This window comes from Theropithecus gelada, chromosome 12 (assembly GCF_003255815.1).
Source record: "Theropithecus gelada isolate Dixy chromosome 12, Tgel_1.0, whole genome shotgun sequence".
In the NCBI taxonomy this organism is placed as follows: domain Eukaryota; kingdom Metazoa; phylum Chordata; class Mammalia; order Primates; family Cercopithecidae; genus Theropithecus; species Theropithecus gelada.
Genome location: NC_037680.1, coordinates 110,460,305 through 110,478,553, shown reverse-complemented (window position 1 = coordinate 110,478,553; position 18,249 = coordinate 110,460,305). Strand labels below are relative to the sequence as shown.

Sequence of the window (18,249 nt, the reverse complement as noted above, 5' to 3'; positions counted from 1 at the left end):
CTGAAAATACATTCTATGACTATTTGACCTCTCTATCCACGGCATCCTGAGAAATGTGGTCTCCAAAGACAGGAGCAACAACAACCAAGATTCCCATTTAGCCAAAAACAACTCCCGCTCAGTGAGGCACTGTTCACCCTCCTCCCAGCTTCCTTCTGCCTGCCCCACCCACTTGGTTCTGCATCTCTCCCTGCTGTCTCTCTGACCAATCTTTGGGCAAGATCCAAGGGTGCTAGGGATTCGAGGGGGCCATGGCCAATGGAGAAGGAGAACAGAGAGTTCTGTCCCGAGAAGGCTAGAGAGCAGCAAAGTGGGAGACATGTTTGGTCACTGAAACAGGCCCTAAGGGCACAGCTCTCCTTTTGTCAGTGGGTGACTCAGTGCCCTGATTTGCCCAGGACAGTCCCAGTTTACACCTGTTGCCAAAGTCCTGGTAGGATCGGTGCCTCCATCACTCTTATCCACGTCCTAGACCCTACAATAAAGTCTGTGGCCACGCATTCACCACTCACCTACCAGGAAAGGCATCCCCCTCTGCAGATGTGGGTCAGTACCAGGATGCAGGGTCAGATAACAAGATTCAACCCCACTCACCCCCAGCATCCTTGTGCAGTGCACAGCCCAGGCAACCATACATGGTGACTCTGGAGCAAGGATCCCCTGCACAGGCTGAGTCAAAGATATATAAACTGAGGAAATCCTGTTAGGGTTTGCTTCCAGCTGGACTCTTTATCTTATATTCTCTGTCCCCATGTTTCTGGCACATCAGGGCATTTAGCAAATGTCCTTTGAATGAATGAAAAAATGAGTGAATAAATACATTGATTGATCTTCTTTTAAATAGTTTGTATCCTCAACGATTTTTGTAAAGTAGACATGTTTTCCTTCCAGAATACAAGCTTAAGTATAAATAACTGTTCATGGCAAGAGAAAGGCTGTATTCTCAAGGTCTTCTTCACTGTTCACCTTATTTAACATATGGCAAAATGTAGGATTAATTCTAAAAGCACTCTGTGGTGGGAGGTCACATTTTCGTTTACAAGCTGGTAATAGTGATGTGCATTTCTATGACTGTTTCTAAAAACACAACAGGAGCAGAAATGAGTTGCCTTATGGGCAAATTTTATGACCACTCCAGAAGCAGATAGATTCTCAGCCAAATTGTGGCCAAGTTTCTGCTGCCTGGACGCAATTGGCTTCAGCTGGAGCTGCTCTGCTAATAGTGATCTTCTTGAAGTACTGGAAGCCCAGGGTAACTACCAAAGCCACTCAACAAAGAGACGCTATAATGAGGAACAAATGCTTCTCAGCAGCAATCCTCACAAGGAGCTTGCTCTCCTGGGGGTTGGGGATGCTGCTGGAGATACATCAGGGCAGGTCCCTGCTAGAGATGGTGCATTGACACAGACTCCAGTGAGACTGTCTCTTCTCTCCAACCTCGTCTACACAGTAGGATCAAGATGAGCCTGTTCATATAACTGAATTGTGGAAATGCTCATAATTGACAAGCCCAAGGATGGGAAGTTAATCCAGGATTGACATAGGCATCCCTTTCTTAAGAATTTGAAATTAGGACCAAAGGAGCTGCTCCCATCTTTCTGTAGGTCTGGGCCTGTGACGTGGAAGATCAGGCACCACAACACAATCATAGCTACTCTGAGAAAGAAGAGGACAGGGTGTGTAGGGAGAGGCGGAGTCAGGAACGGGCAGAGGAGACCTGCCGAGTACCCCTCATCAGTCACTCTTTCTAACCACTCCAGAGGCCTGGCCACTGTCTGATCTTAGGTGGCATTTCTTTATCCCTATAGTAAATCCCTCTTTAGGTTTAGGTAGTTGAGCTCCTTGTAACCAAAAGTCTTAATTACCACACAGTATGAAAATGATCCCTATTCAAAATATTTCTCAAGGCATTTAATATTTTCTAAAGCTATACAAATTGAGCTAGAGACTGAATCCAAAATCACCCTCCAGCAGCAAACTCGCCTCTGTGTTGGAACAGTTCCCAGGGCATCATTCAGTGTGGCCAAGAAAATGTCAACCAGGATTGAGAACGATGTTCTCAGCCCTCTCTCTTCCTAAGTGTTAGGGCACTTCCTGAGCCCAGGCTGCTTCCTCACGTTCCTCTTCTCTCTCCATGGCCTCCAGTGTCCCACCATCCTTTGGGATCTGTCCACTCACCCAAGCTCATTGGAGGATGGGGGAGAGAATTCCCTGAACCACCTGTTCTTGCTATAACTGAAAACAGACTGTTGAGCCCTTTTCCCTGCTAAGGGTAGGAGTGTGTCACAGGTGACCTTGACCAAGAGAGCTGCCTGGCAGCTCTGGTCTATGGGCTGGTAGCCCTCTAAGCACCAGTATGTATGAATTGGTTTATAAATGGAGAAGAGAGATTGCCAGGAAGGCATTAGGAGTGCAGATACCTGAAGGAGGAATAGGGATGACAGACAGGAGAAATGAAGAGGACAGGAAAGCATCAAGACCCTAGTTCTACCCCCTTGGACCAAGTCTGAATCCTGTAGTACTACACTGTCCAGTATGACCTCATGTGGCTATTTAATTTTATATTTAAATTAAGTGAAATTAAATAAAGTTAAAAACAGTCCTTGGTTGTCCTAGCCACATTTCAAATGATCAATGGCCAAACGTGGCTAGCGGCTACTGTATTAGATGGTGCAGACATAGAATACTTTCACCATGGCAGAAAGTTCTGTTGCACAGTGCTGCTATTGTGAAGGTAGCATTCTTTCTGTTTCTACCTGGAACCCAGCATGGCCAAGGAAGTGAGAAGTGACTAGAACAAATCCAGACCTAGGAGCTTACTACCCATAGTGTGCCAGAAGGTGGCTCCTAAGCTGGCAGCACATCTCAGAGGACACAGTAGCAGGGGCAAATGTGCGGCGCCATCTTGCAGTGGCATCCACAAGAAGTCAGAGTAGAAAGGCAAGGGTGCGTTGGGCTTAGCACCAGGGTGGCAACCCTGGGAACTCTCAGGAGAGAATTTGGCGGCTTATGTCATCTAGTGTGGCAAGTAACAGCAAAACCAGGGTATCAATATAATTAATCATCACTTCACTTGATGCCCTTGTCTGATGGGTAACTTAGATTACATGGAGTGTTCCCACTACCTATGGAGAGAGAGAAATAATAAATATGGGAGATTCAAAGATTATAGAATCCTGCATCATTGCATCCCTTCTGAGATGGGAACTGAGGTGTTCCTGTGCTCTGCTTGTGTTGCGGAGGGCTGTGGCTGCCCACCACATCTCCCTTCATTTTGACCCAGACTTGAGGTGTAATCAAGCACTATAAGGTGGACAGCCATAGGTTTCCCTAACCTGCATCTACTTCCCCTTCTGCTAGTAAGTGCGCCCTGATTTTCCCATGAGGAATCATCCCTTTCTGCACTGGGTTCACCTGGACACATCGCCCAAGGCTTGCCAATCAACATATTCCACTGTCCAACACAACTAATCCATCCTCCAGCCCTAGGTGTTAGTTTAGAGATCGGCACATGGCCCAAGCCAGACCATTAAGAGCCATGAACATCAGCCCAGGACTTTTGATGGAATTGCTAGGAGCAAGGCCCTCTTTGCTCTAAGTGGCACGTGGAAAGCTGATAATGCACAACCAACAATGACCACTTTGCCTCCAATAGTGAAGAGCCTTCCCATCAGAGAAGGACAGAAACAACAGGTGGAAAGAGACAGAGTCTTGGCAACATTGTTGAAGCCCTGGATCGGGCTGTGCTTTTCAGCCACAAGATCCCATTATCACACCCCACAGAATCCCCCCTCCAGCTTCCACTTATGCCAGTTAGATTGAACATCTGTAACTGAGAATGTGTTGAGGAATTTGTTCTGCCCAAAGCAATGTCATTCTTAGAAAGGGAGGCAACTGAGGGTATAGAAAAGGCACAACCTTGGAATCAGAAAGCCTGGGCTCAAGTCTCTCATCCTTCTTCCACTGGACATGTGACCATGGGTAAAATACTGAACCTCTCTGGGCCTCACTTGCCTTAAAGATAATAACAGCTTCCTTGCAAGGCGATTGATAGTATTAGCAACCCAGTATGTAAGTCCCATTCATGAAACATACAGGGGATAAATAGTGGACTTACAGAGCTTATACTTTGTCAGAATGATGCATGATGCTTAAATTTATACCAGTGACAAAGCAGAGATCTCTTAGTTTTTCTGATGTTCATTTTCTAATTCACATGGAGTAAGAATTATGCTCTGAAGTATTATGGTAGGTATTTTATATGCTGCGTCACTGAATACCACCACCACCCATGAGGTATACTTTTGCTAGCTTTTTAGGATAAGAGAATTAGCGTTAGAAAAGAGAATAATTGGCTCAAGGCCAGCCAAGTCAAGGTCGAAACCAAAGCTGGTTCTAAAGCTTTTTTCCTTATTTCTACATCCTTCCTCTGTTCATTGCCTCTGTTCAACAGAGGGTCTTTTCATTATAAATTACAGCAGCAACTTCCAATTAATAGCTAGACTGTTTCTTGCATTGCCAGCCAACAAAAAAAGAAGGGGCAGAGAGGAATAAGGAGAGTGGGAGGTAGGATTAAAGTTGTTTAATTAGATTCAAATGCATCTTCTGCATAAGGGGTGAGCACTAGTCGACCCATTCTCTCACTTGCTCATCAACATTTATTGAAGATCTCCTGTAGGCTGAGTTGGTGAAGCCTGCTTTTGTAACCCAGCCTTAATGTTCCAAAACACATGAGACTTAGAGCAGATGAACACTCAGTTAGAAAGAAAGACCCAGAGTCAACAGCGGGGAGGAAAAGCCTGACGGAGAAGCCAGTAAGATGGACATATGTACACATACATGGTATTGCCAGCCAACTGCTGTAAAACAACTTTCCTCACCAAAGTCACTCAGGTGAGTTCCCAATCTCATGGGAAGACTGAAGAGAGTGACAGCCTCCCTCAGTGACTTTTCCCACTATTGCCAAAGTTGAAAATACCAAACAGAATTGTATAGCTCTAAGTAACAACTACAAGCTCCTTGCCAGATCCTTCCTGCCCACACAATGTTTCTGAGAATTATGAGACGAAGACATCTTTAACAATGAACCAGTGAGCGTTCGTTTGTTTGTTGTAATGGTGGTTGATAATTTTTTTGAACGTGGAAAGCAAAAATGGAGGGAAAATGGTAGCTTACGTGGCCTTGGAATCTTTGGTAAAGAAGACACATTCTCGTTTCTTAAAATTTGCTTGAATAAAATTCGCCAAGTCCTTCGGAGAGAGCACATTGAATAACACATTACTAATTCATTCTCACCCCTTGCTGATATTAATGAATACCAAATATGATGTAACCCCACTTCAAAGGCTTTAAGAATTTACCACATATTCATAGCATCCAGCATTTGTTCATGCCTTTAGAATACACAAAGCTTTTTTAAAAGATGCACACATTATAATTTTTATAACTAAATGGAAAATTTTTCTAAAAGTATTTTGGGCTTATCTTGTATATAAACAGTATTATAAATAAATATAAATCATGTTTTAAAAACATAATTAAACATAATATAAAAACATAAAAACATATAAACTATGTTTTTCCACCTCTAAGGCTACCATTGAGAATATAGGCATTGGATGATAGTTTTTCATAAATAATATATAAATGCAGATTCCCATTCCTCTTATGCTTGCTGTTTAAAAGAAGACATATTCCAAAAACCCTTCATAATTGTATTTATCCCTCCATGAGCGAGGTAGTTAGGCACATCTGGGACTAATTCTGACAAAAAACCAAAAGCCTTTATAAACCAAAAGCTTCCCTTAAGTTGGCAGAAGCAAACTATTTGGAAACAAATGAAAACTCCTTTAAAAATACCTACACTCCTCAAAGTGGAAGAAGGTATTTGCATCATGTAGGAAACATCATAGGATTGGAAGCCAGAATATGTAAGCACCGTACATCAGTAAGAATGAGACAGGCAATCCAACGGAAAAAATATGGCCAAAGACAAGAGTAAGCATTCATTGAAAGAGAATAACCCATAAACACATGAAAGGAAGCTCAACCTCATTCACAATGAGCAAATGTAAAGGAAAACCACAGTGAGATCCCATTTCACACCCACCAGGTTAGCAAAAATATCAAAGGCAATAAACACCCAGCATGGTTGAAGGGGAGGGCAGTGGGATTCATGCCCAGCACGGATGGGTAAGTAAACAGATACAGCCGTTCCCGAACATTGTCCACTATTGCCAGTAAAGTTACCTCCCTGAGGAAGAGTCCCTGGTGGAGAAAGGCAGGATTGTCCCATGAATGACTTGCACACTCAGAATGCCTGGCAAAGCTGCCTGGCAATAAATTTTCAGCCTCAGACGGCTGCCTTTCCCTGCTAGGAGCTTCCTCTCCCCAGCAATCCAATGCCACTTCCCACAGGTCACCAGATTACTGGTAGCTGGAGTTCTCAGACAGCTTTACACACAGTTGGCCTCATAAGACATGCCACTGGCACCAGAGCCAGCCCTGACTTCTTATCCCCCCAGCAAGGCTGCCACTAGCCATGCACTGCAAAGGGGGAAGTCCCCTCTCCTGGAATGAAGTTCACAATGTGCCCCCTTCCCTTTCACCCTCTGCCCCTGCAAGTCCTACGGTATCAGAAAAAGGTGACCACGTGCCTTATCTTCCCAATCCTTTGAACGTAAGTTTCCCCATAAGTCCTGTGTCTTAAACCCAGACCCCATGAAAGAGAGATGTTTACCTTCACCCACCAAGCCTCAACTCAAAGAATATTTTCCGGGTAGACATGGCTTCCACATCTAAGAATGTTAAAAGCGGTATTGCTCTTAATAGCAAAGCCCGGAAACCCACATGCTATCCCCCTAGGCTGAATAAATAAACATAAGCACACAGTGGGGCACAGCACAGCCGTGAAATAAATCAACAATGGTTACCCATCTCACCGTGGATGAATCTCAAAAACAGTTTTGAGAAAAAAAAAAAAAAGGAACTCACAAAAAAATACTCATAGTACAATTCCATGAATGTTCAAACCAGAACAAAACTAAACAATGTATTGTTTAGAGAGATACATATACTCAAGTTATAAAATTATAAATAAAAGCAAGGAATGGGTAACACAAAATTCAGGATAGTGGTTATAACCTCTGATAGGAGAGAAGAAAAGCCAACTGAGCGGCCACATGGGGGCGATATGCTATTTCTCAAGTGGGTGGTGGGCACAAGAGCATTCATTTCAATATTCTTTTTAAGTTGGAAATTCACCTGTATACATTCTTTTCTATGTATCTTTCAACACAAACATTTTGAAAGCAAAAATAACTTCAATGCTCACCTGTACAGTTTTAAAAGTCTGTGATGCCCATTTTTACTTGTAATTTTCTCATCCACTTAACTAATTTCAAGTCTACTTAACAGGAAGGAAGAAAACAGCTGTGGAAGCTGCGTAATCAATGATCATGGAGGAAGGGTGATGATTTTTACAACCTGTTTTGTTGCTTAAAAAACCCTCTGAAAATGCACTTTGCAGAGGTGTGCATGTGCTTAGGGGGCAAAAAGGAACCCCCCAGAGCTGAGATGCTCCTGCGTGGCCTCAGCAGTTCTACCCATAGAGATGCCTGCATCTGGGAGGGGGTGACCCGCAGGGGCTGAGGAGAGGAGACCCATCCAGCAGGAGGTCACAACAGCAGGCTCGAGAAAGAGTCAGCCTCTGTCCATCTCCCAGGGCTCCGATGCTGAGGCCAGGTGGATCCCTCCAGAAAGGCCCTCCCAGAAGTGCTTCAGGGGGTTGAAGGAAGAGAGCAAGGGGGTAAACACTGGAAAAGCTACCACTGCCCTTGGCCCACTGTTTGCTTCTCCCGTGGCCAGGACTGAGGTGAGACTGGGGAGCAAGTGTAAGGAGGTGCTCAGTCCCCCCAGGCATGCAAGTGCAGGGGCAGCCCCTGAGGACTGGCACCTCCTTAACTTTTGCATCAGGGGTGCCTCACTTGCCTAGTCCGGGCCCTGGGAGGCAGACCCAAGCTGGGGGAGAGCAGGTTTTTGTGTGTGTGTTTGTGTGTGTGTTTTCTTACAGCTCAATGATAGATCACAAAGTCAGCCCCCCATGAAACCCACCAGTGAGATCAAAATCCTAAACAACACCCCAGAACTGCCCCCCACCACCAATTCCTACTTTCCAAAGCTAGGCACTATCCTGACTTTTAACACTGTAGTCCAGGAGAACTGGATGTCAGGCTGGAATGTTGTCTTAATTTCTTGACAAATGAGAGTGTTGGACAGGATCTGAAAGCGGGTGGAAAACCTGCAGGAGGGAACTCAGCCCAGTGTCAGCAAAGCCAGGCACAGAGTGGCAGAGAGGTGCTAAGGACACACCTCCCGCTGGCACCCAACCCAACTCCAGCTCACCCAAGAAGCCACGACTGGGCACGTCTGTGTCCTGAAGGCAGCGTAGAAGCTGGCTTGGAACCAGGAGACACGGTACGAAGGAGTGCAGCTAGGAGGCCATTGCAAGAACAAATGCAGATGGACCCAAACTGAGACCCTGGCCATAGAGCTGGAGAAGGGACTGAGATTCAAGACCCAGACCAGAACCAAGAGCACTGAGCATTAAGTAGTGAAAGGGATTGTGAAGACATGGCATTTAAAATTTCCTAAAAGTCAATGTGCAAATGCGTGATTTAACGCCTTATGAAGGTTACAGCGAAACCTTTCAAACAGGTGATGCGCATGACTTACGCTTTCACTGTAAGACAAGTCTGTGCTCCGAGACGCGCTGGAGTACAGGGTCCGGGTGCTGTCCAGAATGCCGTTCCTTCTGTTCCTCATGCTGAGCTTGGCTCCCCCAAAGGACATCTTTTCTGTGGCGATGGGTGGAGGGGATAAGTTTGGGTTACAAACAGTAAAAGGGCTTCCTTCAAAGTTTCACCCCAATACCTCTTTCCTTCTACCCTCTCCCCTTTGCCACATGCAATGTCCCACACTCCATTCAGCCCATCACAGTAATTGTCCCCTGCCCCTAATTCCTCTTCACCCTCCAAGACCCAGATAGTGTTTCCACCCCTCAGCCCATTCTCCCTGGACCCTCACCCCTGAGTCAGGATCCCTTCCTGGGCGCCCCCTCTTTGCAGTGGCCGAGTGCATGGCCCCACCAGACTACAAGCTCTGAAATGGCAGTCTGTACCACATGCATCACAGTGCACTACATCTGAGGGGCTTGCAATAACTACTTGTTAAGTAATAAATTGAGAATGAAGGGAATCTACAGAGCAGTCTATGGCTAGCAGCCTGTATTGGCCAGAGGACTTGGACCTCAGGTAGAAGAGAAGACCCCTGCCCCTGAAGGATGGTGGGTAGGGCTTGGGGGTCAGCATGCCCCAGGTCATCCTGAAACTCTAACGCCCAAGACTTCCCTCTTGGGCTCTGGAGCAGGCTGCGAACCTGGGCATTGCAAAACCTGATCTGTCATGCAATGCTTCCTCGGGTCCCCGCTCTGTTTTTCTCACTCTAAGATGTCCCCATCCCATATTTCAGGAGGCCCCTCTCTCCTCGTCTCCCAAACTCTAACTCAGACCCATATCCCAAGCTCGAGACAGAACCCGTCAATACCTACTCAACCTCTAGGGTTGTCCTGCAGACACAGTAAATGAAAACACTATCCTGCACGCCGTGTCTCCCTGAGTCCCCTCCTCCTGGCTCCAAGCTCCTCCCTCTCTGTCCCACCACATCCCAGTGGCAGTCCTTCCTCCTCACCCCTTTCAAGTCTCTCGCGTTGTCTCTGCACTTGGCAAGGGGTCCTGCTGGTCTCCACCTCTCCGGCCCGGCTGTGCCCACCTCCCTCTCTCTCTGGGCCTGCCTTTCCTATCTGGGGTCCCATCCCCTGTCCAGAGCCCTCTTCCCCATACCCCTCCAGCTGTCATCTCCTGCTCATCCTCTAGGCTCAGCTCACTCATCACTTCTTCAGGGAGATGCCCCACAACACCCAGGCTGGGCAAGCGCTCACCTGCCTCTGTAGCCCCTCCAACCTGCACCAAGCTGCGGGCATCATGGTTTGTTCAATGGTCTGTTTGACCCCTGTTAACTTGCTGAGGCCAAGGACTGTATCTTGTTCACCACTAGACTTTCAGGGCCTGGCACAGCGCATAAAGGAGATCTGCATGAATATTTATTGGACGAATAATTTGATTGAATCGATACCCCCTCGCAAATCCTCCTTCGGTTTGCAAACTACTTCCACATCACCTTCTTTAACTCCCAAATGCAGAAATGTCTAAGACACAGAGCAGACCCACCACTCAGCCACACTCTGCTCTCAGACCCTCAGCCCAGCGACCATGACTTCTCCGTCCAGATCGCCCATCCCAGGCCAGCCACAGGCCTCCCACGCCACAGAGACTGTCACTGCTTTAAAACGCACTCCGAATGGTTGGTCTAGACTGTTTAAAACAACAAGCGCTTCTTTTACTTCTCTCCCCAGGCATTTCAAAGAGAAGCTGAGAGTATTAATTGGCACTTTACATACATTATTGCAAAACCACAAATCAATCCTGCAAGGTATTCACTATTATTCCCTTACAGCAAATTGCTTCTAAGTAGTGCACCAATGCTTAGGAAGTGACTGCATTTGCCTTGAAATGAAAAACTGTTTATTTCATTGCACCCGAAAAGGGGTATTTTTGCCTTCAAATCACATTTCTATCAAACAAAACATTGGGAAGTCATTTAACAAATGCAACAAATAGCCCTCCTCTGACATTCCGAATGCCTTTCTCAGCAGCTGGTAGTCTCAGCTGGTTCTCTGAGACCAGCTGATATTCAAGTTGGTTGACTCTGGGTCTTGTCATACAGTCTTAGAAAACAGCTATCCCAGGACTGCAAGTTTGTTGATCTTCTAGACACATTCTGGCAGGACTTCAGTCTCGGAAGTGGAAGAAGCATTGGAAGAAGGAACCTAAGGCCTGAGGCCCAAGAGAAGCAATATGGGAAGAGAGCGCCTGGGGCCCTGGAGAGTGAGGGGAGGGGTCTGCTGAAAAGGAGATGCCCCTGAAAAAGAGTGAACGGGAAAGGCAGGCGGAGAAAGCCGATCCCTTGGGGCATCACGTGCCGGGGAGAAGTAACAAAATCACACTGCCAGATCCAGCGATCCAAAATTCCCTGGGAAAAAATGGGCAAAGGGCTGGGATGTCCATGCCCAGCATGAGTCCTTCTGCTCCTGACTCGCCCACCTTGGACTTTTTGGTCAGTGTCAGGAGAAGGTCCCTGGGGATGATCTGAGCACAGCAAAGCCTAGGAGGAACCCGTGAGAAGCTTTTCATCCATGGGGATGTCTTTTTATTGCAGTCAACACTTTTCCCCCCAACACATAAAAACAGTTCTGTTTTTATTAGAGTTTTGACCTGATAAAGAAAATCCTGATGGCAGCCTCCCTGCTCTTCTTTCTGCCCGGCATGTTCCCCTGATTCTGAAGTCCTGGCATTTTACTGATTCTAACCAGATATTGGTCCAACATTGTTACATTGATCATAAGCTCTCTTTACATGCATACTCAATTTTGGCTGTTTTTGTTTTTTTCCAGCTCTGGACAGTTTGTTGTTGTCATTGTTTTATTGTTTTCTGGCTACAGCCTCCACAGGCAGGAGAGAGAGTGAGGTGCTTCCCCAGGCACGATGGAAGCTGAGACTAGAAGTCTCAAGACCCACCAGTGAAATACTGAATTGACAGTCATCCTTATTTCTAATGAAATTGGCACCCTAATCAGGTGTGGCAAAGACTGGCAGCATCGTGTGACCCAATGTCAAACCAGAGAATGTGCTCGAGATGTGCAGCGGATGCCGACCCATGGAGCCCCGCGTGGTAACCTGGTGCCAGCAGCATTGGGTAGGCAGAGCATGGCAGCAGGGGACATGGCAGCAGGGGACATGGGGTTGTGTTTCTCCACTTTAACCCACCCCACCAAGGAAGGAAACCCCCTCGGTACAGCTGCCCCAAACCTGGCTGTGGCCCTTGCTGGAGGAGCCATGGAGAACACTGGAGATTCATCATGTCAGTAACAGGCCTTTCAGAAGAAGAGAACGTTCTACTTACAAGAGACACAGTCATCAAAAAATCAACAGAATAAATCTTCCCTGAGATAAAGAAAGATGTGAGTCTTCACAATAAAAATCTCACTGGGTCCGCTACCAAGCAAAATTAATAGGGCCAGAGGTATCCAGATGAAATCATTTAGGTATAAGAATAAACATGAAAACGGCCGGGCATGGTGGCTCACGCCTGCAATCCCAGCACTTTGGGAGGCCAAGGCAGGTGGATCACGAGGTCAGGAGATCGAGACCATCCTGGCTAACACAGTGAAACCCTGTCTCTACTAAAAAAAAACACACACACAATTAGCCAGGCGTGGTAGTGGGCGCCTGTAGTCCCAGCTACTCGGGAGGCTGAGGCAGGAGAATGGCATGAACCTGGGAGGCGGAGCTTGAAGTGAGCCGAAATCACACCACTGCACTCCTGCCTGGGCGACAGAGTGAGACTCTGTCTCAAAAAAAACAGAATAAACATAAAAACACACAAGCAATATAGCAGAAAAAAATTACTAAAGGAGAAAACCAAGCTGGTATAAAACTTCTCTTCTTTAATACTATGAACTAGAAGAAAATGGAACAGTGTTTATATTTTTTTAAGAGGGAAAAGATTGTGATCTAGGAATCATATCCTGAGCCAATTCAGCTGTGAGTGCAGTGGAAAGACACACTCAGGAATGGGGAACAAGGAAGACAAACACTCACATAACTTTAGGCAGTTCAGGAAAGGGAGACAGAGAAGCTGAAGGGAAAATATCAGATATAAATAATAAGTAGAGATGACGTGGTAGAGGTTCGTTTTCAGTGTAAATGCTTATATTTTATCTCAGTGCACAAAGAATTAAAGAAACTTATGAAAATATTACATAAAACAAAGGAACCCAAGAGAAATAAGTGAGCTAAGGATAAAATAAGAGAAAGAGACTGGTTAAGTGAGGGGTTTATCCAGCCACAGGGGAAGCCTGTTCCGAGGTCCTCAGGGGGCACTAGAAATCATGCCCTAAACTTACTAATGGCCAAAGCAAAGGGATTGTAAAAAGAAAATACAATTTTAGGACCTTCCAGGTTGATTATGCCAAGGGGGAAAGTGAAGCTCTGAAAACAGAGTCACATAACACGGCTATTTTTGCACAACCCTTTCTGACTGACCTTTGCAAGAGTTGTGCAAAACCAAATGATGTTATTCCTTAACCAGATTCCCTGTCCTTCATTTTAACCTAGACTTACTGATATTGGAGACAGAGACCCTTGCGACTGTAACCTCTTTACAATTGACTGTTAAGCAACCCCCTTAGAGTATAAACAATAGTAGTCAATCAAATCTTACATCTGTACGGTAGCCTTCATACAGAAATTGTGTTTCTGGCTGGGCATGGTGGCTCACGCCTGTAATCCTAGCACTTTGGGAGGCCAAGGTGAGTGGATCACTGGAGGTCAGGAGTTCGAGACCAGCCTGTCCAACATGGTGAAACCGCATCTGGGAAATACAAAAATATTAGCCGGTGTGGTGGCAGGCACCTATAATCCCAGCTACTCAGGAGGCTGAGGCACGAGAATCCCTTGAACCTGGGAGGTTGCAGTGATCTGAGATCATGCCCCTGCACTCCAGCCTGGGTGACAGAGTGAGACTCCATCTCAAAAAAAAAAAAAAAAAAAAAAGAAGAAGAAAGAAAAGAAAAAAGAAAATGTGTTTCTGTTCAGCACCTCTGGTTTTGCCTGTATAAATGATTCTCCCTTTTCCCCATCCCAGGAGCAGTGATCACCATCCTTTGCTGTCATTCTGATATCTGGATGGCTGCCCTCATCTTTGCACTTGAATAAACTTTTTAAATTGGATCCCGAGCCTTTTGATTATTTTAGGTTGACAGGATGAACATAGTCAATTACAAGCTTCATGGCATCCATAAACTAACTTCAAACCCACATTCCCTGATACAGAGGCCAAGGTGAAAAAAACTCCTGCATTTGGGGACAAGTAGGCTGGGGAGGATGGGGCGACTGTAAAGGGGCAGGGTGAAGGGGCTTTTCCAGTGATGGAACAGTTCTGAAATTTGGTTGTGGCAGTGGTTACGCAAATCTACTCATGTGATAAAATTGCATTACACTATACACACGTGAATGAATGCATGTCCAAGTGGTGAAATCTGGGTCCGGGCGTGTTAGTTCATGCCTGTAATCCAAGCACTTTGGGAGGCCAAGGCAGGTAGATCACCCGAGGTCAGGAGTTCGAGACCAGCCTGGCCAACGTGGTGAAACCCCATCTCTACTAAAAAAAAATAACAAAAAATTAGCCAGGTGTGGTGGTGGGCACCTGTAATCCCAGTTGCTCAGGAAGCTGAGGCAGGAGAATCACTTGAATCCAGGAGGCGGAGGTTACAATGAGCCAAGATCACACCATTGCACTCCAGCCTGGGTGACAAGAACTAGACTCCATCTCAAAAAAAAAAAAACAAATGGTGAAATCTGATAAAGCCTTTGCCTTGTGCCAATGCCAATTCTCTGGTATCAATCTTGTATGATAGTTATGTGAGATGTCACCACTGAGGGGAACTGGGTGAAGAGTTCATAGACCCTCTCTACACTTTTTCCTCTTCCACTTCCTGTGAAGCTATAATTATCTCAAAATAATAAGTTGAAAGAAAAATGTCTATGCCAGAAGGACAATGGGCCACATAGCGGTAAATATCCCTGCACAGCCATGCAATACTTAAGGCACTAAACTTAGCCTGGCTGTTTCTTAGAATGTCCTGAATGCAAGTTGAAGCTATGCCATTAAAGCACAATTCAATGGCGTTATCTCCATGGCAGGCCCAAAGGATGGGACCTTCATAGACAGCTAAGGATTTGTCCAGTTCTAGGATTTACTTGTTTAACTATGTAAAACTTTGCTTTCGTGTTCTTAATCAATAATCTCAATTATTTCTATTGATGGTCTTTACTCTCAAAAATTTCAAATGGGCCTGATGAATTTAATGGACTCTTAGTGACCACCATAGAGATAACCTTAGTAAAAATTAAAATCAAAATGGACTCTTGAAATACCGGTCACATTTTTTCAAAACTTTGCAATAGACCTACTGTACCTATCAGGAGAGACAGCACTTACAAACTAAGGACCAACAGTTCCTACAGTTTCTCACACAGGAAACTATACATCACCCTGCAGCCTGACTCACTGGACTCATTAAAACCGAGTGCTGGGCCCCACCTCAGAGCGTGAGGTGTCTGGAGTGAGCCCCAGATTCTGTATCTCTAGCAAAGTTCCCAGGTGCTGATGAGGTGGCCTCAGGACCACATTTAGGGGACCACTGGGCCACAGATCACACCAAGGACCCCCTTGTTCTTAAACTACAATAAAATGTTTCCAGAGCGTGTAATCAAATCTTTTCAAAACACATGCATGTAATTGATGGGATGTTCAAGAGGTGATATCATGTCAATTTTGGCTTTGTGTTCTTGTGTAGTCACAACTTGAACGTCTGAACATTACAATTTGTCCTGCTTGCACATACATACATCTCCATCAGACCAGGAACACCATCCAAATGTCAGTAATAAATAACTGCTATGTATTGTGTCATGTCTGTTATATGCCAGGCACTGTACTTGTAATAAAATAATAATCTATGTAACTCATGAGAAGATGGATCCATGTAAATCATGTGTTTCTGATGATCCATGTAAATGATCATGTAAATGATCCATGTAAATCATGATTTACATGGATCCATCTTCCCATGAGTTATATGGATTATTATTTTCTCCTTTAGATGGATGACAAACCAAGGCACAGAGAGGTTAGGAATCTTTCCCAAAGTCACACAGCTGATAAGTAGAGGATGCAGAATTCAAAATCAGGCAAGCTGGCCTGAGAGCCCAATCTTAAACATTAAGCTAATTTGTGCCACTTTAATGCAGCTTTGGGAAGAAATAGATGGTCATCTTAACAACGTGAGCACACTGCCAAAATTTAAACAAAGGATTACAAACCTCATTTTGTTTGTTGAGGGGAGAGGTTGGCCATGGTACTATTTTTATTATCAATGGTCATGAATAATTTTAAATAGTCTAGAAGTCACCCATGAACAACAGAATATTCAAGCATCCTTTGAACTCAATGCAAAAAAATAACAGTGTGTTATCTTATTATCCTAAGAAAAAAAGGCTTCTGGCATGTTTTATAAGTTGCTTTTTAGCCCACCTATCACCATGGTCGAATCAGTCCTAAAGTGTCATCTTCAAGCAGGATTGTCTAGTTCTAAGTCTCTTTCTGATTAAATTGGGGTGGGGGGAGAAACAAGATGTTCTCCTTTGCACACTGAATGAGAGAGGAAAAACTTGTTCATGCTCTAAGGAAAATGCTCCAAAGGGCCCCACACCAAACCCCAGCCATCTCCACCCTTTGAGCCATCAATTATTCATGAAAATGGTGAGTATAACACTTTCAGAGGCTTCAAATATAAATGACACCATCCAGAGAGATCTCCTCCACTCTTATTTTGGCAGGGGCATGGCAGTGGTGCATACAAGGGTTCCAATAACCTGAAAGGGTCAGTAGGCACCTGTGCCTCCATGTCTCAGCCACCACCAGGAGAGAGCTGAGATTTTTTTTGTTATAGGCATTATCCTGTTTTTCTAATTGCCTCTATCTGCCAAATTTTTTTTTAAGTTTGAATAGATGGATGAAAACTAGGAAAATAGCAAAAGCCAGTGGAGGTTCCCAAAGTCATTGACCCCAAGGTATCCTGCTCCAAAAAGTAGAAGTGAGAAACAGGAGGTAGATACAAGCAGCAGGTGATGCTCCAAGATGCTATTCACTGAGAGCCTTTTAGAATAAGAGGAAAGGCGGGGACCCCATGGAGCCTGGACCCCTACTGTCTTCGCAGATGCCAAGAACGATATCAGTTCTTAGGCAAGACAAAGATAATAATTATTATTATTATTAATTGTAATGTAATTATAATTTATAATGTAATTATATTATTTATATAACAATTATATTATTTGTAATATAATTATAAATATATTCATAATAATAATAAACAGCTTTTTTCCAAATTATAAAGAAATATGCATCCAAAGTCACAACCTTGGAGGTAAGTCCCTTGCACTGTCGAGATTTTGACAAGCTAAAACTTCTATCATGATAAGTATCTTTGTGTAGCACATATAGAATAGACTTAAGGAATAACCACTTCCTTACGTTCAGCTCAAGAATCCTAACACTGAAAAAGTCAGCACTGGCAATAGTGGGCTGAAAATTAAATGGAAATAAAATCTTTAATTATTCATGCAGCCCTTCAGTGTTTCTCTCTTGCCTCTAAATAATACAAATGATGAGCATGTTTCAACGGGCTGGAAGAACGGAAGGAAACACTGTATGTACAAACAAGCCAAATATACCCTCTCCTATCATTATCAAAGAATATTTACTCTTTGAATGCATTATCTCCTGATGTTAATTTACATTTCACCGTAGTCTTGATTCAAGAAAAACTTGTTTTATTATGTTCCCAATAGGATTGCTTCAGATAGTCTGTTGCAGAGTTCAGATGCCAGTGAATGTTTCATTAAAGCTCATTTAGGGAGTTTCTAACTCTTTCAATCAGAAAAAGAAAATTGTAACTCTATTTAAAGTCATTCAAAAATCCGGCAAAGATTTCCACATTTCTAAATAAATCTGAGTGAGGATTAGATATATCTGTGAACCAGCATTTTGCTTATGCCCACAACTCTTTGAGGAATTTTAATTTTTCTCTTCCTTTAGTTTCAAATCTTCATAGAAAACCTAAATGATGCCCCTCCCAGAGACACAAACTCATACTATTCTACAAGTTACAGCAATGGCAACATTTAAGGAGAAGCAAAAAGCAAATGTTGATGACATACCGTAAGTGATGTTTTTTATCAAGCAGGATTTTCTTTCACCCAAGGATCCTGCTGGTCTCTCCACACAGGGGGAGGAAAGCTTTTATAACTGGAATCTTCTTAGCCCCGCCTTCTTCTCTGAGGTTCTTTTAAGCAGAGGAACAAAAAACTTAAGCCACTGAAATTGCAAGAAGACTCCTAAAGCCTCCGCGCACAGTAGCAATTTAGCAATGGAATACGAGTAGGGAATGGATAATTAGCGAACATGATATTTTAAATGCTAACAAAGAAATGATACCAAATTCCCAAT

At 44.4% G+C, this 18,249-nt stretch overlaps 1 protein-coding gene across 3 annotated transcripts in view; it reads right to left on the bottom strand.

Moving 5' to 3' along the window:
• TRPM8 (transient receptor potential cation channel subfamily M member 8) overlaps window positions 1-18,016 on the bottom strand; it is a 99,574-nt gene extending 81,558 nt beyond the window's left edge. The window contains exons 1-3 of one of the 3 annotated variants that reach the window (XM_025404601.1): window positions 17,961-18,016; window positions 8,734-8,855; window positions 5,176-5,249 (exon numbers count right to left, since the gene is read on the bottom strand). In XM_025404601.1, coding sequence (XP_025260386.1) covers window positions 5,176-5,249; window positions 8,734-8,850 — 191 coding nt within the window. In that variant the 5' untranslated portion in view covers window positions 8,851-8,855; window positions 17,961-18,016. Of the gene's footprint in view, window positions 1-5,175; window positions 5,250-6,249; window positions 6,416-8,733; window positions 8,856-17,960 lie in introns of those variants that run through there. The other 2 variants (XM_025404600.1, XM_025404602.1) reach the window with 2 other exon arrangements.
• Window positions 18,017-18,249: the final 233 nt, after the last annotated feature.